Genomic DNA, 22,128 nt, shown 5'->3' with positions numbered 1-22,128 from the left:
TTCACAATCTTCACATCAAGGAATGAAATGCTCACTGCATCAAATTCCATTTCAAACTGTAAAGCTGGATAACATTTATCAATATACCATTTGAACTCGAAGAGGTCTTCTAAAGATCCCTTCCAAAGACAGAAAATGTCATTGATGAATCTTATCCACCACACAATCCTTGATGAGAACAGAGATTGATAAATCCAATTCTCTTCAAACACTGCCATGAACAGGTTGGCCACAGATGGGGAGAAAGAGGCCCCCATGGCCATCCCAGAGCATTGCTAAAAAAAAAAAAAAAAGTTCTCAAACATAAACTAGTTCTTACTCATGGTAATGGAATTCAGATCCACCAAAACTTCTGAGGGGACCAACTAAGGACGTGGTTGCTGGACTAAAAATAATAGGACTCTTCAGCTTGGAAAAGAGATAGCTGAGGGGAGATATGATTGAAGCCTACAAAATCCTGAGTTGAGTAGAATAGGTACAAGTGGATCAATTTTTCACTCCGTCAAAAATTGTAAAGACTAGGGGGACACTCAAAGTTACAGGGAAATACTTTTAAAACCAATAGGAGGAAATATTTTTCACTCAGAAAATAGTTAAGCTCTGGAATGCATTGCCAGAGGTTGTGGTAAGAGCGGATAGTGTAGCTGATTTTAAGAAAGGTTTGGACAATTTCCTGGCAGAAACGTTCATAATCTTGTTATTGAGAAAGAGATGGGGGAAGACACTGCTTGCCCTGCATAGGTAGCATGGAATATTGCTACTCCTTGGGTTTTGGCCAGGTACTAGGGACCTGAATTGGCCACCATGAGGAGGATTTTCTGCATCAGACAAGCAAGGGTGGCTCCAGTAGCTTGTCTCTTTGGGATGCCTTTAATTCAGGCTTACTGGGGGGGGGGGGGGGGAGAGAATGCAGCAAACCACCACCAAGTCTCTTGGCCAGTCGTAGGATCAATTCAGTCTGAGCTCTTGCGCCTATCTCCACAAGGGTGAGCACCACTCCCAGGAGACCTATCCCCAAGCTTCCAAATGATACTGCAGACTGACCAAGAAGATACTCTTTCAGAAGGGTTGCCCTCCTGGCTGCAGACCCCAACGTTTGGATTCTGTCCCAGGCAGAGCTGTCCCAGGACTACTGGGAACCTCTTAGCATGGGAAAGCCTCACATAAAAATTGGATTTAACCCGAAAACAAGAAATCCAGTGCAGAACAAATAGAGATACCTTCTCAACTCGCTTGCAGAAGTTAAGACTGATGAGAGGGGGCACTTCTCAGTGAGATAAGGAGGTGGAGCTGAGAAAAATGATTGACATCTTCTGCAATCCAACTCACGAGTTGAGGTATAGAACCCATCCATAAGGAATCGTATGCTGTTTGCACAGGAAATAGACCTTTATTAGACAGCTGTCATTACCACAGATTTCTAATTCATGATATTTTAACAATTTTGTAAGTGATATTGCTGACAGGCTGGTAAGATTTACCTCTCTCAGATTGATAGCAAAATTTGCAATAGAGTAGACGCACTTGATGGTATAGATATGGAAAGATCTGTTTTAAGATTTGTGGCTGTTGTAAGTCTAAATACACTCAGAATAGAGGCCCATATTCTAAAAACTGTGCCTAAGTCAAGTCCAAAACACTATTTGAAAGTGGACATAAAAGAAAATTCAAGGTGCCTACCAACACCTAATAAAAAAAAAACAAAAAACAGTGCAGGAATTGTGCCTCCAGCAGTACTTTATGGCGCCTAATGCCACTACAGGCATGGCTAATGCCAGAAGTGGCAATAGGTGCCAAAAACTGCCTACATAGGCGCGATTCATATCAAAGGTAGGCGCCAGAAATGTAGGACTTGAAGACCCTGGCCTACATTTCTGGCGCCCACCTTGGCCAGAAACTCAATTCTCTAAATGACACCTTTACATGATTGATACACAGTTGGCGGCCACTTTTAAGGCGGCTGCTGTTAACAGAGAATCTGGGCTATAGTGTTTTTTAAGATACATTTTGTTAATTGACTTATTTCTCCTCAATTTATCTTTGCTTTGCTCCTATTGTGAGCTTGATATATGTTATTGAGATATTTCTTGTATGTGTAATTTAATTTATAGTATCTTTAGCATTTTCTGTATAACATATTGCTTCACAACACTTGTAAATTGCATAAATATAAAAATTAAAAATATATATTGTCCAGTTAGAACTGTGTTGTCTTTCATGATAGGTACTCGCACCTGTACATCACTTCCACAGTGTTGATCTTTTCACTAAGAGCTTTTACTAAGGTGCACTAAGCCCTAATGTGGGCTTAGGGCTCCTTTTACTAAGCTGCGTTAGCATTTTTAGCGCACACTACGCGGCTAGAACTAATGCCAACTCAATGCTGGCATTAGCATGTCCACACCATCCAAGGGATACACTCATCTGAGAAAGACCAAAACAATTTTTTTCCTTTTAAAATTCTAGAGACATCCGTCTTATTCCAACACTTCTAGAGGGTATCCTAGAAGAGAAGGAAATTTAATATTAAATTCAGACTTCAAAAATATAAATATGTCCTAGTATAAACATTGCTGGATTTCTGATTAACTACATAAATGACTGATGATTATGTAAATGCCAAATTCAGCTTCCTTCTAACAGGGAAAGTTATCAATGTGGTCTCTGTTAATTTTTATTTTTATATACCGCCAAAGCCATGAAAGTTCGAGGCGGTTTACAACAAGATGTGCTGGACAATCAGCGAAGATTTTACACTATATTGTTATCAAATATAAGCCATGATGATTCGAGGCAGTTTACAATGAAAGGAGCTGAACAAACAGTGAAGTGGTCACAATACAAAGTCATCGAATACAAGAAGTGCTGGACAATCAGTGAAGATTTTACACTATATTGAAGACAGGATATTTTACTGTTATGCAATAAGATCAAGTTACTAATAAACCAACTTAAATGGGATCTATACAAAGACAGCGCAAGTTACTGGTACAATAACCCATTTTAATTGTAGCCCATGTTGATAACTTCCCTTTAAATGTTTGGCTTACGAATTTTAAGCTGGCCATTAGAACTCGTCTGTGTAAAGGATGAAAAGCATTTCTTACAGCTGAACACTATTACATTTGTATTATATTTTGATAAATGTTGAGGAGTCCTTTTCATGCAACATGTCTTCTTAATCTAAATGAAGTTCTGTGGCTCTTTCCAATTTCTATTCATCCACATTTTGGGTTTACCTCGTAAGCATGTTTGCAGAGGAAGTTTTGTAATGGGTTCTATGACTTGTTTGCAGAGATAGGAAATTTTACCTTGAAATCTCCCACAGCCTCTCTTAAAAGTGCTGTCAAATTCATAAGTAAACAAAGTCACACTCCATATCTTACGTCCCACCATTCCTTCTTGTAGTGAAATTTCCCAGTGCTCCAGTAGAGGAGGAAGGGATGCAAAAGTCAGCCTTTTTCCTCAATCTGATGACCTTCCAACAACATCTCCAGCACTCCAACTTAATACTGCACATACTGTAGGAAACAACTCACACTCTTGATAAATCGGTTTTGAAAGAGTAAGAAACTCAAACAATATTAAAATAAAACTAATTCTGGGTCTTTTTATGAGCAAGGATGAACAAAATTGGCACCTAGAAAGACAACAATACTGCCTGCAAAGCTTTTAGTAACGTTCTTGAGAAATTCTTACAATGTAGGCACAGTGAGGCAAATACTATGAGAGGCACCTATAAATAGGCACCTAACTTAATTAGTAAATTGGCTTCAATTATGCACTTTTAACAAGCTCACAATTGAAAAAAACTATTTGGGCAATAGGCATCTATCTTTTTAGGGACCCTTGGTTCAGCATGCCAGCCCTATCTACTGGAAAAGATATTATCAAAGTAAGAACCTAGTCTCTTTTTCTAGAACATTTGCTTTAGTGACCTTGCCAAAATATAGGGCTCCTTTTACAAAGGTGCGCTAGCGTTTTTAGCACACGCACTGGATTAGCGCACGCTACCTGAAAAACTACCGCCTGCTCAAGAGGAGGCGGTAGCGGCTAGTACGCGGGGCATTTTAGCGTGCACTATTCCGCGCATTAAGGCTCTAACGCACCTTTGTAAAAGGAGCCCATAGAGTTTGAGAGAGCAATGAATAAAACTGAATTGAAGACTGGTTAGCAGCAAGAGGTAAATATATAATTCTTACATATTGAAATGTGATGATTTTAGTTTAAAGCCAAAAGGAAAATGTCTGATTTGCTGCTGAAATCTGTGAAGATGTGGCAGGGGGTGGGACAAGCAGGGGAGTAGTTGGGTTATTGAGGGGAGGGTGCCCAATGCTCACCTGTGTTAACTCTAGGCCTACTCAAAATGCCAGTTCTACCTACGCCACTGTTGTACATCCCTGTTCATACACTAAAAATAGCACAGTGGTTAAAGCTACAGCCTCGGAATCCTAAGGTTGTGGTTCTAACTCATGCTGCTCCTTGTAGCCTTGGGCAAAGTCACTTAATCCCCCCATTGTCCAGGTAACATTATTACACACTCCTCATCCTATCTAAGTTTTAGAAAACTAGTAAAAACAAACTTGTACAACAAATTTGTAACCTAAGAACTCTTAAAACTCTAACCCAGGGGTAGGGAACTCCGATCCTCGAGAGCCGTATTCCAGTTGGGTTTTCAGGATTTTCCCAATGAATATGCATGAGATCTATTTGCATGCACTGCTTTCAATGCATATTCATTGGGGAAATCCTGAAAACCCGACTGGAATACAGCTCTCGCGGACTGGAGTTCCCTACCCCTGCTCTAACCGATTTGTAGCCAAGAACTCTCAAGCCTTCTTAGTACTCTGCTTACATATACTTGATGACTTTACAGTGTGCCTATTTTCGCTGATCGTGCGCCGATTGTTCCAGCTCCTCTTTATCTCTGTATCCTGCTTACATGTATTCAATTGACTTTTCATTGTGCCTATCATCGCTGATTGTCCAGCTCTTCTTATTGTAAACCGCCTCAAACTATTATGGCTTTGGCGGTATATAAGAATAAAATTATTATTATTATTATTATTAGATTGTGAGCCTGCTGGGACAGACAGGGAAAAAGATGTTTGAGCACCTGAATAAACTCATGTAAATCATTCATGAGCTCCCTGGGGAGAACAGTATCAAAAACTGAATAAATAAATACTATTCTACAAAAGATAGGCACCTAGCAGCACTTAAGCCCAAAGTAGGTACGGTTAGGGGTAGAAAACAACTTAGGCGCCACTAAGCATGATTCTCTAAATTAGAGGCACCAATCTTTTTAGACACCATTTACAGAATTTCCCCCAGTGTGTATAGCAAGCTAGTTCAGGTGTAGAATGAGTGTATATAGTCAGTCTCGCTATGTACTATGTGTTAAAGACTTGGGAGACCAGCCAGACTTTCACCTGCTTCCTAAAGTCTACTTTAGGAAGCAGGTAAAAGCCTGTTACCTAAAGTAGACTTTTAACCACTAGGCATCTTCAAAGTGGTTAAAAGGGAAAATTCTGTCTCAAAATCACTCACATCATCAATATAATAGAATTACAGTGGCATGTACAAAATATAGGAACACAGAGTGCACGTGCAAAATCCGTGCATTCGTCCGCTTAGAATATAAGCGATTGCATAAGTCTAGTCATTACCGGACACACACAAGGCTTAATGGCGAACTGCGTTTCTGAACGGGCAGAAACTAAAGCTCTCTCCATCGGTGTTTCCAAGGGTAGGTCTACACCTTTTCTCCAGGCACCTCACACACAACCCCATCACGGGGACATCAACGAGATCGAAACTAGTCCGATGCATCAACATTTCCAAATGCCCTAAGAGGTAAACCAGAGAAAACAGACACCCAGCATTAGCATGTCTCTAAACCCCTCATTCAACGTTCAGGAGCAACAATTTAAGCAGACTACAAGCACCAGACCAGGTGGTTTCCCTGTCACTTCCCACCCCGCCCCCCTCTGACGCAACGTCTTTTCCTCCTGCCGCGTCCCGTCCCCTCTGACGCTACTTCCTGCTTCCGGTGGGACGGAACACCTAGAGGGAAAGTTGGGGAGCAGGCGTAGGTAAGTTGAGTAATTTGTTATCACTGCTGGTGACGTTAAGGACAAGTTTAAAGGTAAGACTGGGGGCGGGATTGAGAATGAAAGAGCGATGTCGGATTTGGGAGAGGGGGGGGGGAAGAGATACTAAGACCAAGGGGGAGATGGGGTGCTAGATGCGTTGGGGTAGTTAAATGAGTGTGATTTAACCTTTGGTTTGTTTAGCTGTCGCTCTGCTACCTTCGCCTTGTCTGACTCTGACTTGAGGGATTGACTGAACCAGGATCTTTCTACATTTTGTAACTAAGCTATTGGGGAAGACCAGCTATTTTTTTTTAATTCATTTACACAGATGCGTCTATATAATTAATACACTTTAATCTGTATTTGATAAGGTAGATATTCTCCTGCTGGGCTGCAGTTGGTAACGTGTGGTACATCTCCAGGGGCCATAATGGACCTCACCATGAAAGAGAGTTATGACCCTGCACTTCTGGCCATTCTGCAGCATGTGGGCAACATCCAGGACTTCCTGCACATCTACTTTGGTTTCCTGTACCGCAAAACAGACTTTTTTCGTCTTTTGCTGTCTGACCATGACCGTATGGGTTTTCCCCCAGGTGTTGCACAGAGCATGGTATTCAAGGTAATTTTCTTGCTCCAGGGCTTTCCAAATGTGTTATAGTGGCTGCTACAGCCAGTTCGGTTTTCAAGATAGGCACAATGACTATGCCTGTGATAGCTTCTGCATATATTGGGTCTCCAGTGTATCCAACTGCATTTTATACTTATTCATTGTGAGTATCCTGAAAACTTACCAAGACAGGTGGGGGCCACCTTGACAAACTGTTTTGAATGACATGCTAAGTAACTTATGTTCTTTAGGGAAACTTGTGGCTAATAAAGCTGGAGGGGGGTGGAGTTTATCCACTCTTACTGGACATGGTGGTGGTACTTCTTCGTTCCCCCCCTCCCCTTTTTTTAACAATGCTTAGGATTGAAATGGAAGAGGAATTAAGTGTAGATTTTTGTACCCAGGCTCATAGAGAACAAAAGTAGAAGATGGTAAAACCAACATAGGTAAGGAGTAATATTCTTCAAGCTCTGACCTTCTACCCCACATAGCTGGTATATCTCCTTATCTGAATGGACAGTAAGCCTAGTCTAGTCTAGTCGTCGTCTTATATACCGGATCATCTCCCAATGGAGCTTGACTCGGTTCACATGTAATTAAGACTAGAGTACATAAGAAAGAGAGCATAGAAGAAAAGCCAGCTGCTTCTGTTTGAAATTGGTGCCACAGATACAAATATGCATTAGGAGAATGGTATTATTTCTCCAGGGCAGTAGTTTTGTTACCCTCTATGCCGGGGGCCCCATTGTTCAACTCTTCTCCCACCCCATGGTGCAGCATTTCTCTTTCCCTGCACCCCCCTCCCCATGTTTTAGCATCTTTTCCTTCTCATTTCCTTCCTATTCAGCATCTCCTCCCTCCTGCCCTGGATCCAACATCTCTCTTCCCCCTCCACCCCTGGGTCTAGCATTTATTCCGCCCTTCCAGCCCCTCTTGTCTGCCTTCAAATTTATCTTTACTGCTAAAAGTTGCTGACAGTTGCAAGGATTCGCATGTGCTGCCTGCAGCCTGCTTCAGAGCCTTCCCTCTGATGTGTTTCATCCATGCAGAAACAGAAAGTTGTATCCAAGGCAAGGCTCTGGGGCAAGGGGAAGGCAGCAGGTGTGAAGCCCTACCACTGCTGGTGATCTTTAGTGATAAAATAAGTTTGAAGATCGAAAGTAGGGGGAAGCGTTGATAGAGATGCTAGATTGGGGTGGGGGGTGGTGACCATAGCTCTGCCTTAGGTCTAGCAGCAGGAAGATCTGGATTATTTTCTGGACTTTCTCAATAGAAACTATGCCCCTAAAGCTAAGAGAGAGGCCTGGATGTTATTTACTCTACTAAACTTCAGCTAGTGGAAGTGACTACTGCTGCTGCATAAAAGAGGCTCTGGTGATCAAATTCCATTTTCCTATATCCCTCTTTCTACTGTTATTTTACTGTCCTCCTCCAGAGCTATGCCTAAGTGAGATACCATAATCTCATTTTAGGGGATGGATCATTGCATACCAAGTGACTTAATGGTCCCCATGACTTAATGGTCCCATTAAGTCATTTTGTTCAAAATTTGTATTTTGTTCAAAATTTTGTTCAAAATTTACATTTTGTTCAAAATTTTGTTCAAAATTTACATATAGAATAGTCAGGATACTAGGAGAATTTTCCTAAGATTTTAGATTCCTAACTGCAATAGTCACTGAGGTAGACCCATTTGTCTGGCTGGATGTTGGCAGCATTATGCACAGTGATGAATAAGGTGTCATTTTTAGCTGCTTGTAAAATTGAGAATAATTGGTCAAATGGCAAATGGCAAATGCGCTTCAACGTGGACAAATGCAAGGTCATGCATATAGGGAAAAAGAACCCGTTGTTCAGCTACAAATTAGGGGGGGTATTGTTGGGAGACAGCAGACTCGAGAGAGACTTGGGTGTGCTGGTGGATGCATCACTGAAGCCATCTGCACAGTGCGCAGCAGCCTCGAAAAAAGCCAACAGGATGCTGGGCATCATTAAGAAGGGCATAGCAACCAGAACACGGGAAGTCATCATGCCTTTGTATCAAGCGATGGTACGTCCACATCTGGAGTACTGCGTTCAGTATTGGTCGCCGCACCTCAGGAAGGACATGGCGGTACTTGAGAGAGTCCAAAGGAGAGCAACGAAATTGGTAAGAGGGCTGGAACACTGCTCATATGCCGAGAGGCTGGATAGGCTGGGGCTCTTCTCTCTGGAGAAAAGGAGGCTCAGGGGAGATATGATAGAGACTTTCAAGATCATGAGGGGCATAGAGAAGGTGGATAGGGACAGATTCTTTAGACTGAAGGGGACAGCAAATACGAGGGGACATTCTGAGAAACTGAAGGGAGATAGGTTCAAAACAAATGCAAGGAAGTTTTTTTTCACCCAAAGGGTAGTGGACACTTGGAATGCGCTACCGGAGGAAGTGATCAGACAGAATACGGTACAAGGATTCAAACAGGGATTGGATGGATTCCTGAGGGATAAAGGGATCGTGGGATACTGAGGGAGGAGCTGGGAGGTAACACAAGTATAGGAAGTAAATCAGGTAATGAATATAAACTAACCTGGTCGTGCATGTGCAAGACCGGAGGGCTAGGACTTCGATAGGAAGGCAGGACTTAAATGGGAAACCAAGGTGGCAAGGGAGCCCCTTCTGATGATTCAGACAGGTCTTGACCTGTTTTGGGCCGCCGCGGGAGCGGACTGCTGGGCGGGATGGACCTGTGGTCTGACCCAGCGGAGGCAAAAAAAAAAAAAAAAAAAGAAAAGAAAAAAAGAAAAAGAGTGCTAATTTGTGATAGTCTAGCATAACTTTTTGTAGTTGCAACGATGCTAGCAAGAGCATCATGGATAAAAAAAAAAACCCACCTGAAAACTTTGCTCAAAGTGTGTCCAGAAATTTGTTGCTGTTTGTATCAGCTGCTATAGCTCCAGAGCAAGTGTAAATACAGACCAGATTTTTATCATAGATTATCCTTGCAATTGGGCACTACACTCTAATTTGCACTCTAATTTGCATCATAACATTCCTTCAAATTTGGCATCTTTAACACAGGGGCTGAAATTTGCCAATTTTCAGGGTCAATTATAAAAAAAAAAAAAAGAGTCAAGCTATATATACTTTAAAGCAACACTATTTGAAAGAGAAAATTTTACTCTATAAAATACATGCCTTTTGGTTTTGCAATTCTACTGTCATAAATGAGCAAATTCACCTCAAAGTTAGGAATTCTTAGCAGTGTGACATGCAATATTTGCATTTATGTTTGATAATTTGAATACCACTGTGTTTCTAACTGTTTTATGCTTGCCAAAGATTTTTGAAGGTTCTGTAATATTGTTGTAATATGTGTTTTTCTGGTGGTGAGTGAGTTTAGTGATTTGGTACTATATTTTGTGCTTCATTTACTGTTCATTCTCCAGTGAAAGCAGCACTGGATTTATCAGTTGGTTACTATGTATAACATTGTGTACCATTCATATTTTCCAAGTAGTAAAACAGTTTATACACTCAGAATTGATAGGCTTAAGTAAGCCTTGTTGAACTCATTATTACCAATCATTTTAGCCATTTGTTTATTGCTTTGGCTCCATCAGCATGCTTTAGTTGGGTATTTTTTAAATTTTTGAACTTGTGCCAAGATAACTGATTCAGATTGTGGTGTTTGATTTTTAGGTTATAGATGTCAGACTTTGAAGAGCATATAACTTTGCCTCCCTGTTCAATTGGTCAAAGTACTGGTATATTAAAATGCCGTGTAATTTTCCATGCAAAAAAGGCTGCATTGAAAAGATTTGAGGATTTTACTGATCATGAGCAGAAGCTACTGATCAGACGCTGAGGAGCAAAACTAGATCAAGCATTCCAAGTTTGCTTTCATCGTGAAGCTCTTTTCCTTACTGAATATGAATCTTTATGGAAGAAATGCTGTAATCCCTTTGGCAAGGCGACGGGACTAAATCGCGTGAGACAACGGCGCGCCGACAACTGAGCGCAAGATTGATGGCGCGCCGAAGAAAAGCACTATTTTAAAGGGTTCCGACGGGGGGTGTTGGTGGGGAACCCCCCCACTTTACTTAGCAGACATTGCGCTGGCGTTGTGGGGGTTTGGGGGGTTGTAACCCCCCACATTATACTTAAAACTGAACTTTTTCCCTAAAAAACAGGCAAAAATTTCGGTTTCAAGTATAATGAGGGGAGTTACAACCCCCCAAACCCCCCACAACACCAGCACAATGTCTGTTAAGTAAAATAGGGGGGTTCCCCACCAACACCCCCCGTCGGAACCCTTTAAAATAGTGCTTTTCTTTGGCGCGCCGTCAACCTTGCGCTCAGTTGTCGGCGCGCCGTTGTCTCGCGCGATTTTGTCTATGAACACTTTGGCAAGACAACCATAATATAAACAGGCTTGGGATCCTGTGGGAAAAAACCCCTCAAACAGAATTGGGAACCTGCAGAAAAGAAACCCACTTGCTGCTGTTGTTGCATGGCTTTTGGGCATGACCCCTATGATGACGGAGATACTGGTTTGCTCATTTGGAAATTAGTAGTGGCAAAGCCACCATGGACCAATGAAACACCTATTTCATATAGGTACATTTTTTAGCCTTGTGATATGTGTATATCATGGGACATGCACACAAAATATCCCACACTTTTAAGTGAAGTTATATTTCAATAAGGGTTGCATTGCAAAACAAATATAAATCTTGCAGAGTAATATTTCCTCTTTCAGATGGTACTAGTTAGAAAAAGATTCAGGCAGACTTTTTTTTATAATTGACCCTGAAAATTGGCAAATTTCAGCCCTTGTGTCAATGGTTCAAAATTTGAAGGAATATTCTGATGTAGCTATTCATACTGAATTGCTGCAAATTTGACATTGTAAGGTTAATCTGACAGTGCAAGGTTAATCTATGATTTAAAAAAATCTGAAGTCTTTATCTACTTTTGCTCTGGAGCTATAGCAGCTGATAAACTGGTAAAAATCTATCACGACAAACTGCAACATGTTTTAATGCACACTTTGAGTAAAAATTTTAAACCGGCTTTTGCATACATGATGCTCAGAGTAGCATCGCTGAAACTAGCATAAAAAGTTGTGCTGGACTGCCAAAAATTATGTGTTTAAATTTTTTTTATTGATTTTATAAAAACATCTTACAAAAAGTAGAACAGATTACCAATTAATAACCTTCTTGAAAAGTACTTATGTACTATACATGAATACCAATAAAACAATCCCTTCCCCCTTTCTGGATTTGTATGTAGAATATGACATTACTATTAAAGTTGTTTAACATAAGAATCTAATGGACCCCAGATTCTTATAAATATTTGTGATTCATTTATTTTTTCTGCAAGCATTTTCTCATATCTGAAATGCAGACATAGGGTCTCCCACTAAAATGGCATATTCAACCTATCCCATTGTTTCCAGTTCTTAGTAATCATTTGCAAAGGCACACCTGTCATGTTGAGAAGAAGTTTATCTTTGTAACTATTTAACAGGCTATTTTTCATAACTGAGGTACCAAACATTATAATTCCATATGATAATGGAATTGGGACTTCAAGAATCAAAATTATTTTATTCCATATGGACTTCCAGAATCCGAATATTAAAGGACAGTGAAATACAAGATGATCTAACGTTCCAATTCCTAACTGGAAATGCCAGCACCTATTAGAACGTGTAGAGTCAGTTTTTTGTAATCTCACTGGAGTCCACTGCCAAAAATTAGATTTTTCATCAATTATTGTCAGCTTTATGATCAGCTAAAAATGACATTTTATTCACTGCTGTGCACGATGCTACCAGCACCCAGTAAAACAAGAGGGTCTAGCTCAGTGGCTATTGCAACCAATGATCTGATATTTTGGGCAAATTTTTTTTAATGCTATGCTGGTTTGCTTACAAATTTTGAACAAAATCTGAGACATAATGGTGGGGAGCTTTTTTTAATTTTAGACCACTTGGTATGGAATGCCAGATTTTAATATACATATTGACGCTCTCACCAACTGACAGGTATCTTAATTTCTTTCCTTTTCTTACCAGTTTAGGTCTCCATCAATGGATTTATTTTCCAACACAACTTGCTGGACATACTTGGACTTAAATTATAACTAGAGGCATACTAGAAAAATTAAAAGGTGATAAGACTGTCTTGGTCAGACCTTCTCAGTGTTCTTTTCCTTACTAGTTGCATCTCCTTCTCCTATTATGCATATCTCTTCCTTAGCAATCTCACCTCTAAATCTCTAGAAGACTGAGTTCAATGTTGGAATTCTCTACTAGGCAAGGAACAGGATACTGTGGCACCCTTAAAGTTTAAGATCAGTATATGATCACAACACCAATTTTAGTTGCATCTCCTAAAATAGATGCACAGAGCATAAAGGAAAAAAGACTAGGACTACTGATGTTCTTAGACTTTGTATGGAATATCAGAGTCATTTCAACTTTCAGCTATAAAAAAGTACTTTTCAAATGTTGTTGCTAAGTCTGTAAATCTAGATAAAGACTTTTCATTCTATGCCTAAAACCCTACTACAAATGGCATTAGACCTAATTCTAAAGCAAATTCTTTAGCCATATACTTTCATTCTAAGATTGTGTCACTACAAAACTTTCCTATCTATTAAAAATGTAATGTTGATCCCATTCTAGAAGAGAAAAAGGCTAATAGAAATGTAAACTCCATCATAGGTGGCACTGTATGGTCCTCTTTTCAACAACAAATGAAATCTTCTCTTTCTAACATTTTATCAGCATTGAGGGTCCCAACACATCTGTAAGATCTATTCCATCATTGTGGATCAAAATCCAGTCCATGGCCTTCTTCCTGTTATATTAATTAATCTTAACCTCTCCATGGAACATGTTCCTAAATTATGGAAAGCAGTGACAGTTCATCAAGAAACCTACTCTAGATCCTATTTTGCCAGCGCACTATCAATCTGCCTAACTGATGTTTCCTTACAGCACTTTTTCAGTAACCTTTGTATTTACAGTTATCAATTTATGCGGCACTTTACCTATGCCAGGTTTTTGGTTCCACTATAACACAGAGATGATATTAATGTCTGTATTAAGTGATATCACACTTGGACATAAGAGAGGGAGCATTAGCAGTCTTCTCTTTAGATCTCTTGGCTGCGTTCAGTATTATAGATCACTTTCTCCCCCTTGTCAGGCTATTGGCTCTAGGATTTTTGACTGGCTTACCTCTGAGAAAACTCCAGATCTTACAAAACACTGCCTTTTCGTCTTTTGTGTCATGCACATAAGTATACTCCTGTGACACCCCCCGCCCCCTTTTGAAGCGATACCATTGGCTCCCTGTAGAAGTCAGAATCAAATTCAGGGTACTAATGACATTCAAGGTCTACCAATGGGTATGCCACCCTACCTAAATTCACTGACTATTCTCTATGTACCCACTCATATTCTTTGATCATTAATGGGGGGAATTCTATAAATAGCCCTTAAAATTGTGCATGCAAATTTTGGAATGTGCAATTTAATTGAGTAATAAGCCTAGTAGGGCTAATAATTGGGTGCCAACAGTGGTGTTAATTGGGAACAATTTAAATTACACACAAATCTTGCTAAGTGCTATTCTATAAAGATGCACATGCAAATCATTTAGTGTGTGACAGAAAAGGGGGTGTGGTCTTGGGAGGGGCATGAGCGGTTTAGGGGAGTTCACTATAGATGCACACACCTTTTATGCAATTCAGAGGATCCTTGCATAATTTAGGCATGGTGATTTACACCAGGATTTAGTTGAGTGCAGATCCCGGTGTTATTCTTTAAAAAAACCATTCAACTTGTAGCAGAGAAATAACCTTCTCAAAAAATGGCCCAAATGCTTTTCAGTGGGAGAAGCAGTTCAGCTTCCCAGTCACAGACCAACACAAACACAGTCAATACACATAACATAGATATAGTCTCTGTTTGTTTGTGGTATGTGTGAGTGTATAAATGTTTTTGGCTTTGTCTGTGATTGGGAAGGTAGTAAACAGGGGAGAATTCATTTTGAAAGAAGCAATTTCCTCACTGTTATGTTTCACTCTAAAAAAAGTTCTCATGGTGTAGAAGCTGAAATTCTTGACCTTTTGGGGGGAAAATTTTATAAATGTACTAAAAAAAAAGGGCACTGGAAAAGATGAGCACTAAGCGCTGTTGGCTTACACCAGTGTCTGAAACTTTTTTTTAGCTTCGGTACACTAAACGGAGCAAATGTTTTTCGCAGCACATTATAATTGAAATTTATAAGATTGCAGAACCAACAAAAAATTAAATTTGAGAGTTTATTTATTTAAAGTTCTTTAAGCAACAGTGAAACTAAAGTAGATAGAACTGCTAATCAATGCAATGGATGTGCTTGTTTTTGAATGCAAATTAACTTAAAACGTAGCTCAGTAGTTGACAACCAAACACGCATTTCATCATCTACCATCTGCAGTCGTTCTCTTTTTTTTTTTTTTTTAATTTAATTTCTGTCAGAGCTGAAAATCCAAGTTCGCAAAGATAAGAAGATCCTTACGGTAACAAAGCCTTGATTGCTTTGTTCAAGTTAGGATACCTACTGCATAAAAAATAAAACTAAAATTACTTGCTGTTAGTTTTCAAGGACCAATCGCGTCAAAGAATGATGCTTGTCTGGGCAGTTGTATCCTTACGCACACAGACGCTCGCATATGTGACATGCATGTCATCTATTCTAGTGTATACTTATGAAGAGAATTTTTAAAAATAAAGTAAAATTCTGGAATCTCTCATGGCACACCTGGTATCTCTTTGGGGCATACCACAGTTTGAGAGACACTGGCTTACAGGATCCTTAGCTCATCCAAACTCCTAATTTAGATATTGGGCACAATAATCACTACAGTTGAATCATTTTTGTTATTTGGGAATTATTTTCAATTATCAGCTTCCTTTGTTTCTCAGGTTTCTTCACATTACATGAATTAGTATAGTCTATAATATGATTGATCATATTGCTTTTCATTCTCTCTTATTTGCCCTTTTTGTGACTAGACTTGATTTATTATAACATTGTTTATTCTGGTATCTCTCATTCCCTTCTAAAGAAACTTCAAAAGCTACAGAATTGTGCCATCCATCTGCTCTGTTACTCTGGTTGGTTTGTTCATGTGCAACCTCTGCTCAAAGAACACCACTGGTTACCAATTAAATTTAGGTAAAGTTCAAGATTTTGTTTCATTCTGACCTTTCCTTATGGGGTCACCTCCCTACTTGCATTCCTTAACTATCCTGTACATCCCCCTCTGGATGCTACATTCAGTTAACGAATACTGTATGTCCTGCCCAGTCCGCAAGTGGGTCATGAGTCTAAACATTATAGTGCCTTCATTTTTATGGCCCCTTCACCCTGGAATTCACTGCCTTTATTAATCCATGGGGAACTTTTCCTCCCACTTTTCAAAGCTGTGATTAAGACATGGCTACTTCAGCAGGCATACCCTGACTGATTGGAATAAGGTTTCTCTTGCCTGGACCACCCACTTTTTTCTTTACTGACCTAGTTGCTGTGCTTATATGTCTGTTCTCTGACCTTAGATTGTTGATATAAATGGTTGCTTTCCTATTGATTTTGAAGTTTTTCTTTATGGATTTGTTTTTGAATGTACACCATTTTGTAGCTACTCTTTGGGTTTTGTCCAGGTACTAGTCACCTGGATTGGCCACTGTGAGAACAGGCTACTGGGCTTGATGGACCTTTTGGTCTGACCCACTGAGGCTATTCTTATGTTGTTCTGCTTTGACAGCTTAAAGCGGCAAAGTAAGTCTGCAATAAATAAAATAAAGAGCATGGCCTTTATAGAATAGAGCTTGGCACCAATTCTCTAGATAGAAACATGATGGCAGATGAAGGCCAAATGGCCCATCTAGTCTGCCCATCCCCCAGTAACCATTATCTCTTTCTCTCTCCAAGAGATCCCACGTGCCTATCCCAGGCCCTTTTGAATTCAGACACAGTCTCTGTCTCGACCACCTCTCCTGGGAGATTTATGCCTGCTGAAACCTGGTATAAATCCTGGCACCCAAGTTGGGTGCACTGACTCATTATTCTATAACATTGCGCACAAACGTTTGGAATGCCTTTCCTCTTCCATTGCCACACCCCTTTTAGATTGTACACTGTGGATATTTAGGCACCCAGCGTTAATAGTACACAGCCAGATGTGCGTGCAAATCCTAATTGGTGCCTGTTAATGTCAATTGGTTGTTAGCATCCAGTTATTGATAGATAACAACTTATTGGCCAATAAAGATGCATGCATATTTCGGCAGTGCATATATATATATATATAATCCAGGGGTTTGTGTATAATTCCTTCCACAATATTGAGTCAGAAAGCATACAGATCATGGCTAATGAAATTTTCTGCCTTCACACATGTGTGCGAATGTGTCATTGACAGAGGAGAGAGAGGTGGACTTGAGAGAGGGTAGTTATGAGGTAGCTTTAGGGGTGGGGCTAGGTAAGGAGGTATTTAAAAGGGTTGCAGTGCAATGGAAGCTAATTTTGAGGAGAGAGTCAGTTCAGATACACAGACCATTCGTTTTCTTTGTTGTACGTTTCTGTAATGAAATTTAGTGACTGAACTATATACAATTTTATTAATGGTCACTGCATGCAGTGATACCTGGTGACTGAACCATGTAGCTTGCTAACGGCTATTATGTGTACACTCTCCTACTGTTGGAATAACACAGCAATATCTTGTTGCCTTGGGAGAGTGTCATTATTTAGTTAACTGTAAAATGTATCCTTTGAAAACGGACAGTGGCGTCAAATGATTAGATATATTGTCACACTTGGTTTGATTTTATTATTATTTTTTTTTTCAAATGAATGGAATATTTGTACTACTATTTAAATCATCCCACTCCTCTCCAAGTTTGAGAAGCACACTGAGACAGCACAGGTACATATGCATTGCATACAAACACACACATGTTAATAGATAGCGGAATGTGAAAAATGTTTAAGGATTTAAAGATTTTTACAAGGTACAATGTATTATCCCAGGACAAGCAGGCAGCTATTCTTGACTGATGGGTGACGGCACCGACGGAGCCCCGGTACGGACAATTTTAGAGTGATTGCACTCTAAGAACTTTTTAGAAAGTTCTAGCTCGGCCGCACCGCGCACGCGCGAGTGCCTTCCCGCCCGACAGAGGCGCGCGGTCCCTCAGTTTCTTAGTTTCCGCGGAGCTAAGAAGACGCGTTTTCAACGGCTGTTGAAATTTTTTCTTAACTTGCCTTCCCGCTCGCGTAAACGTTTGGCTTAATTTGCCTTTTTTCTTTCTTTTATTTTGTTAAAAAAAAAAAAAAAAAAAAAAAAATCTTTTATTTTTTCTTCAAATTTCGGTTTTCCCCGGCGGGGCCTTCTGCCACCATCGAAGCCTCGGCCTTCGATTTGGCGGAAGCCGTTTTTCCTTTCATGCCCCCTCAACCGGGTTTTAAAAAGTGCCAGCGGTGTGCTAGGCCTATATCTCTCACGGACCCACACAACTGGTGTTTACAGTGTTTGGGTCCTGAGCATCAGGCCTCTTCTTGCACCCGCTGTGCTACTTTGAAAAAACGAACTTTAAAAAATCGCTTAATTCAACAGCGATTGTTGTTCGGTGCCGAGATGTCCGACCCCGTTCCTTCGACTCCGGCTTCGGCACCGATTCAGTCGGCACCCTCGTCTTCGACGCCGCGTGATTCCACACCGGCATCCCAACAGTCAGGTAAGCCGGCTAAGAAGCCTTCCCCGCTGGAACGTCTTCCGGCCTCGAGTGCAGTGAGCCCAATCCTGCCGCCGGTTCGACGCCAGCGGAAGCGCTCCGCCCCTATAGAGGTGAGTCCCTCGACATCGGGCTCCTCATCTCCGGGGCGTCGAGCGGCACCGCAGGTACCGCAGAAGAAAAAGGCGGTACCGGTGCCATCCCTCGATGACCGCATTACGGCCATTCTTCAGGTGCAGCTGAAGGAGCAATTAGAACGACTCCTTCCTGCTATCATGACACCGAACCTTCCGGTGCCAGTTCGCACCGAGCCATCGGTACCGGTTGTTGTACAACCTGTATCGGTACCGATTGTGGAACCCGTATTAACCGCTTCCACTGTTTCGGTACCGCTTCACCTAACCTCATCGGTATCGATGCCAGTCCTTGCACCGGAGCCGAGAGCTCACCATCAATCGGTGCAGACTTCGGCACCGATGCGTCCGATAACTTCTCCGGACACGGTATCGATGAGGTCGGGCAAGTCGATGCGCAAAACCCGACACATGCAAACGTCGACACCTGAGTCTCGGGACCATTCTTCCCATGTAAGGGACCCTGATCTGTGGGGAGACTCAGAGGAACCCTTTCTTTCTGAAGGAGAATGTTCCTCAGAGGAGGAGGATTCGGCTGTCCCTGACCCATCCTCCAAACAGGCCACTTCCTCTTTCTCTAGTTTTTTGAAAGAGATGTGTGAGTCCTTGTCCATTCCTTTGGAGGCTGAATCCAAAAAGTCTAAAGCTTTTTTGGATGCCCTTGATTTTGATCAGCCTCCAAAGGAATTTTTGAAACTTCCCCTTCATGACATCTTGAGGGAAACTTTCTATAAGAATTTAGAGACTCCTTTAACTGTCCCAGGGGCCCCACGTAAACTGGATTCTCTGTATAAGGTAATTCCCATTCCTGGGTTCGACAAACCTCAACTACCACATGAATCCTTATTTGTCGAATCCACCCTTAAAAAGACTTCAGGAGCCAGTGTATATGCATCTGTCCCTCCTGGCAGAGAAGGAAGGGCCATGGATAAATTTGGTAAGAGGCTCTACCAAAATGCTATGTTAGCTAATAGGGCTAGTAATTATGCTTTTCATTTTTCTTTTTATTTAAAGCATCTCCTTACCACCATGGCTTCTTTCGAGAAATATCTTCCTTCACGTAAGCATTCCGCTTTTCACACATGCTTGTCGTCTCTTCTCCAATTGCGTAAGTTTATGGTGAGATCCATATATGACACCTTTGAACTTACATCCAGAGCGACAGCAATGTCAGTAGCTATGCGTCGTTTGGCCTGGCTTCGGGTATCCGAGCTTGATGTTAACCATCAAGATCGGTTAGCCAATGCCCCATGTCTAGGGGATGAGCTCTTTGGGGATTCCATGGACTCAACCACACAAAAGCTCTCTGCTCATGAGACGCGCTGGGATACCCTGCTCAAGAATAAAAAGAAGCCTCCTCCGCCAAGACCATACAGGCAGCAATCGGCCTATCAACGCCGTTTCACAGCCCGTCCATTGCCTACCACTGCTCAACAACCTAGGCGTCAGAGGCAACAGCAACGTCAGCCTCCCAGACAACAGCAACAGCAACAAGCTGTAAAACAACCCCCTCAGCAAAAGTCACAGCCCTTTTGACTTCATTCTCCGCAGTATAGCCAGTATTCCTATTCCTGCTCTCCTGCCTCAACCAATAGGAGGTCGACTTTCTCTGTTCCTCAGCCGGTGGGAAGTAATCACTTCGGACCAATGGGTCCTCAACATCATCCACCACGGCTACTCTCTCAACTTTCAGACTCTCCCACCTCAAAGCCTGCCAAAAGAGTCTGCTTTGAACAGTCCTCAATCAGCCCTCCTTATTCAGGAGGTCCAATCCCTCCTCCTTCTGAACGCTATAGAGGAAGTTCCTCTAGATCAAAAGGGGCAGGGATTCTACTCCCGCTACTTTCTAGTTCCCAAAAAGACAGGAGATCTCAGACCCATCCTGGATCTTCGCGATCTCAACATTCATCTAGTAAAAGAAAAATTCAAGATGCTTTCTTTAGCCATCCTTTATCCCCTTCTAAATCAAAACGACTGGCTATGCTCCCTCGATCTCAAAGAGGCTTACACTCACATACCGATCAATGTAACCTCAAGACCATATCTCCGATTCATGATCAATCATTGTCATTACCAGTACAAGGTGCTGCCCTTCGGTCTTGCCTCATCTCCAAGGGTATTCACCAAATGTCTCATTGTGGTGGCGGCTTTTCTACGCTCTCACCACCTGCATGTATTTCCTTACCTGGACGATTGGTTGATCAAAGACACTTCTGCCCAAGCGGTCCTTCTGGCCACCAACCAAACCATCCAGTTTCTACAACTTCTGGGATTCGAGATCAATCTACCCAAATCCCATATCATTCCCACTCAGAGACTTCAATTCATTGGAGCGATCCTAGACACACTCCTCATGAGAGCTTTCCTGCCATCCAATCGTCTTCAGACCCTTCAGTCTCTATGTCACCAGGTACTTCCTCTGCCGTCCATCTCAGCAAGGCAAATGATGGTGCTCTTGGGACACATGGCATCCACAGTTCATGTCACACCTCATGCCCGTCTTCACCTACGCACTCCTCAATGGACCCTTGCGACCCAGTGGTCCCAAGCGTCGGACCCTTGCTCACGACACATATCTGTGACATCATCTCTTCGTCAGTCTCTGCAATGGTGGTTGGTATCCTCAAATCTATCCAGAGGTCTTCTGTTCCATCAGCCTCCTCATCAACTAGTCATCACCACCGACGCCTCTCTGTATGCATGGGGAGCTCACTTGAACGAGTTCCAGACTCAAGGTCTTTGGTCAGCCCAGGAGAGGAAACATCAAATCAATTTCCTGGAACTCAGAGCGATGTTTTACGCCCTCAAGGCCTTCCAACACCTTCTCTTTCCTCAGGTCCTTCTGTTGTGCACAGACAATCAGGTTGCGATGTACTACATCAACAAACAGGGTGGGACAGGCTCTCGCCTTTTATGCCAGGAAGCCCAGAAGATCTGGACTTGGGCCATAGATCATCATCTCTTCCTGAAAGCTATATACATTCAAGGGAAACAGAATTCCAAAGCAGACAAACTCAGCAGAATTCTCCAACCTCACGAGTGGACACTCGATCCCGTAACTCTGCACTCGATCTTCAATCAATGGGGCACTCCTCAGATAGACCTCTTTGCAGCTCCTCACAATCATCAGCTGCCCCTATTCTGTTCCAGACTTTACTCTCCACACCGTCTGACAGCAGATGCTTTTCTCCTCGACTGGTCGAATCTGTTCCTGTACGCCTTCCCTCCTCTGCCTCTCATGTTGAGAACCTTGTTCAAGCTCAAGAGGGAACGAGCCACCATGATTCTGATTGCTCCGAGGTGGCCCAGGCAACATTGGTTCTCCCTTCTACTTCAACTCAGTTCCAGGGAACCTTTTCTTCTTCCTCTGTTTCCTTCTCTGCTTACGCAACAGCAGGGAACCCTTCTGCATCCCAACCTCCAGTCTCTACACCTGATGGCTTGGTATCTCTCGGGCTGAACTCGACTGATACTCTTTTATCTCAGCCCGTTCGTTCCATTCTGGATGC

At 41.8% G+C, this 22,128-nt stretch overlaps 1 protein-coding gene and 1 long non-coding RNA gene across 5 annotated transcripts in view; one reads left to right on the top strand and one right to left on the bottom strand.

Moving 5' to 3' along the window:
- Nucleotides 1-2,096: 2,096 nt before the first annotated feature.
- On the bottom strand, nucleotides 2,097-5,972 carry LOC117362079. Of its 2 annotated transcripts, XR_004539794.1 has the most exons (3): nucleotides 5,954-5,972; nucleotides 5,670-5,849; nucleotides 2,097-2,503 (listed from the first exon to the last, which is right to left on the bottom strand). It is a non-coding gene; the product is annotated as an uncharacterized LOC117362079 (long non-coding RNA). The 2 variants fall into 2 exon arrangements; XR_004539793.1 differs by lacking the exon at nucleotides 5,954-5,972 and having other exon boundaries at nucleotides 5,670-5,939.
- The window catches only part of NUDCD3 (NudC domain containing 3), an 84,604-nt gene continuing 68,425 nt past the window's right edge, over nucleotides 5,950-22,128 (top strand). Inside the window, exons 1-2 of one of the 3 annotated variants that reach the window (XM_033947856.1) lie at nucleotides 5,950-6,091; nucleotides 6,467-6,717. In XM_033947856.1, coding sequence (XP_033803747.1) covers nucleotides 6,526-6,717 — 192 coding nt within the window. In that variant the 5' untranslated portion in view covers nucleotides 5,950-6,091; nucleotides 6,467-6,525. Of the gene's footprint in view, nucleotides 6,096-6,466; nucleotides 6,718-22,128 lie in introns of all 3 variants that reach the window. The other 2 variants (XM_033947855.1, XM_033947858.1) reach the window with 2 other exon arrangements.

Source organism: Geotrypetes seraphini, chromosome 6 (genome assembly GCF_902459505.1).
Source record: "Geotrypetes seraphini chromosome 6, aGeoSer1.1, whole genome shotgun sequence".
In the NCBI taxonomy this organism is placed as follows: domain Eukaryota; kingdom Metazoa; phylum Chordata; class Amphibia; order Gymnophiona; family Dermophiidae; genus Geotrypetes; species Geotrypetes seraphini.
This window is presented reverse-complemented; position numbering and strand designations above follow the sequence as displayed.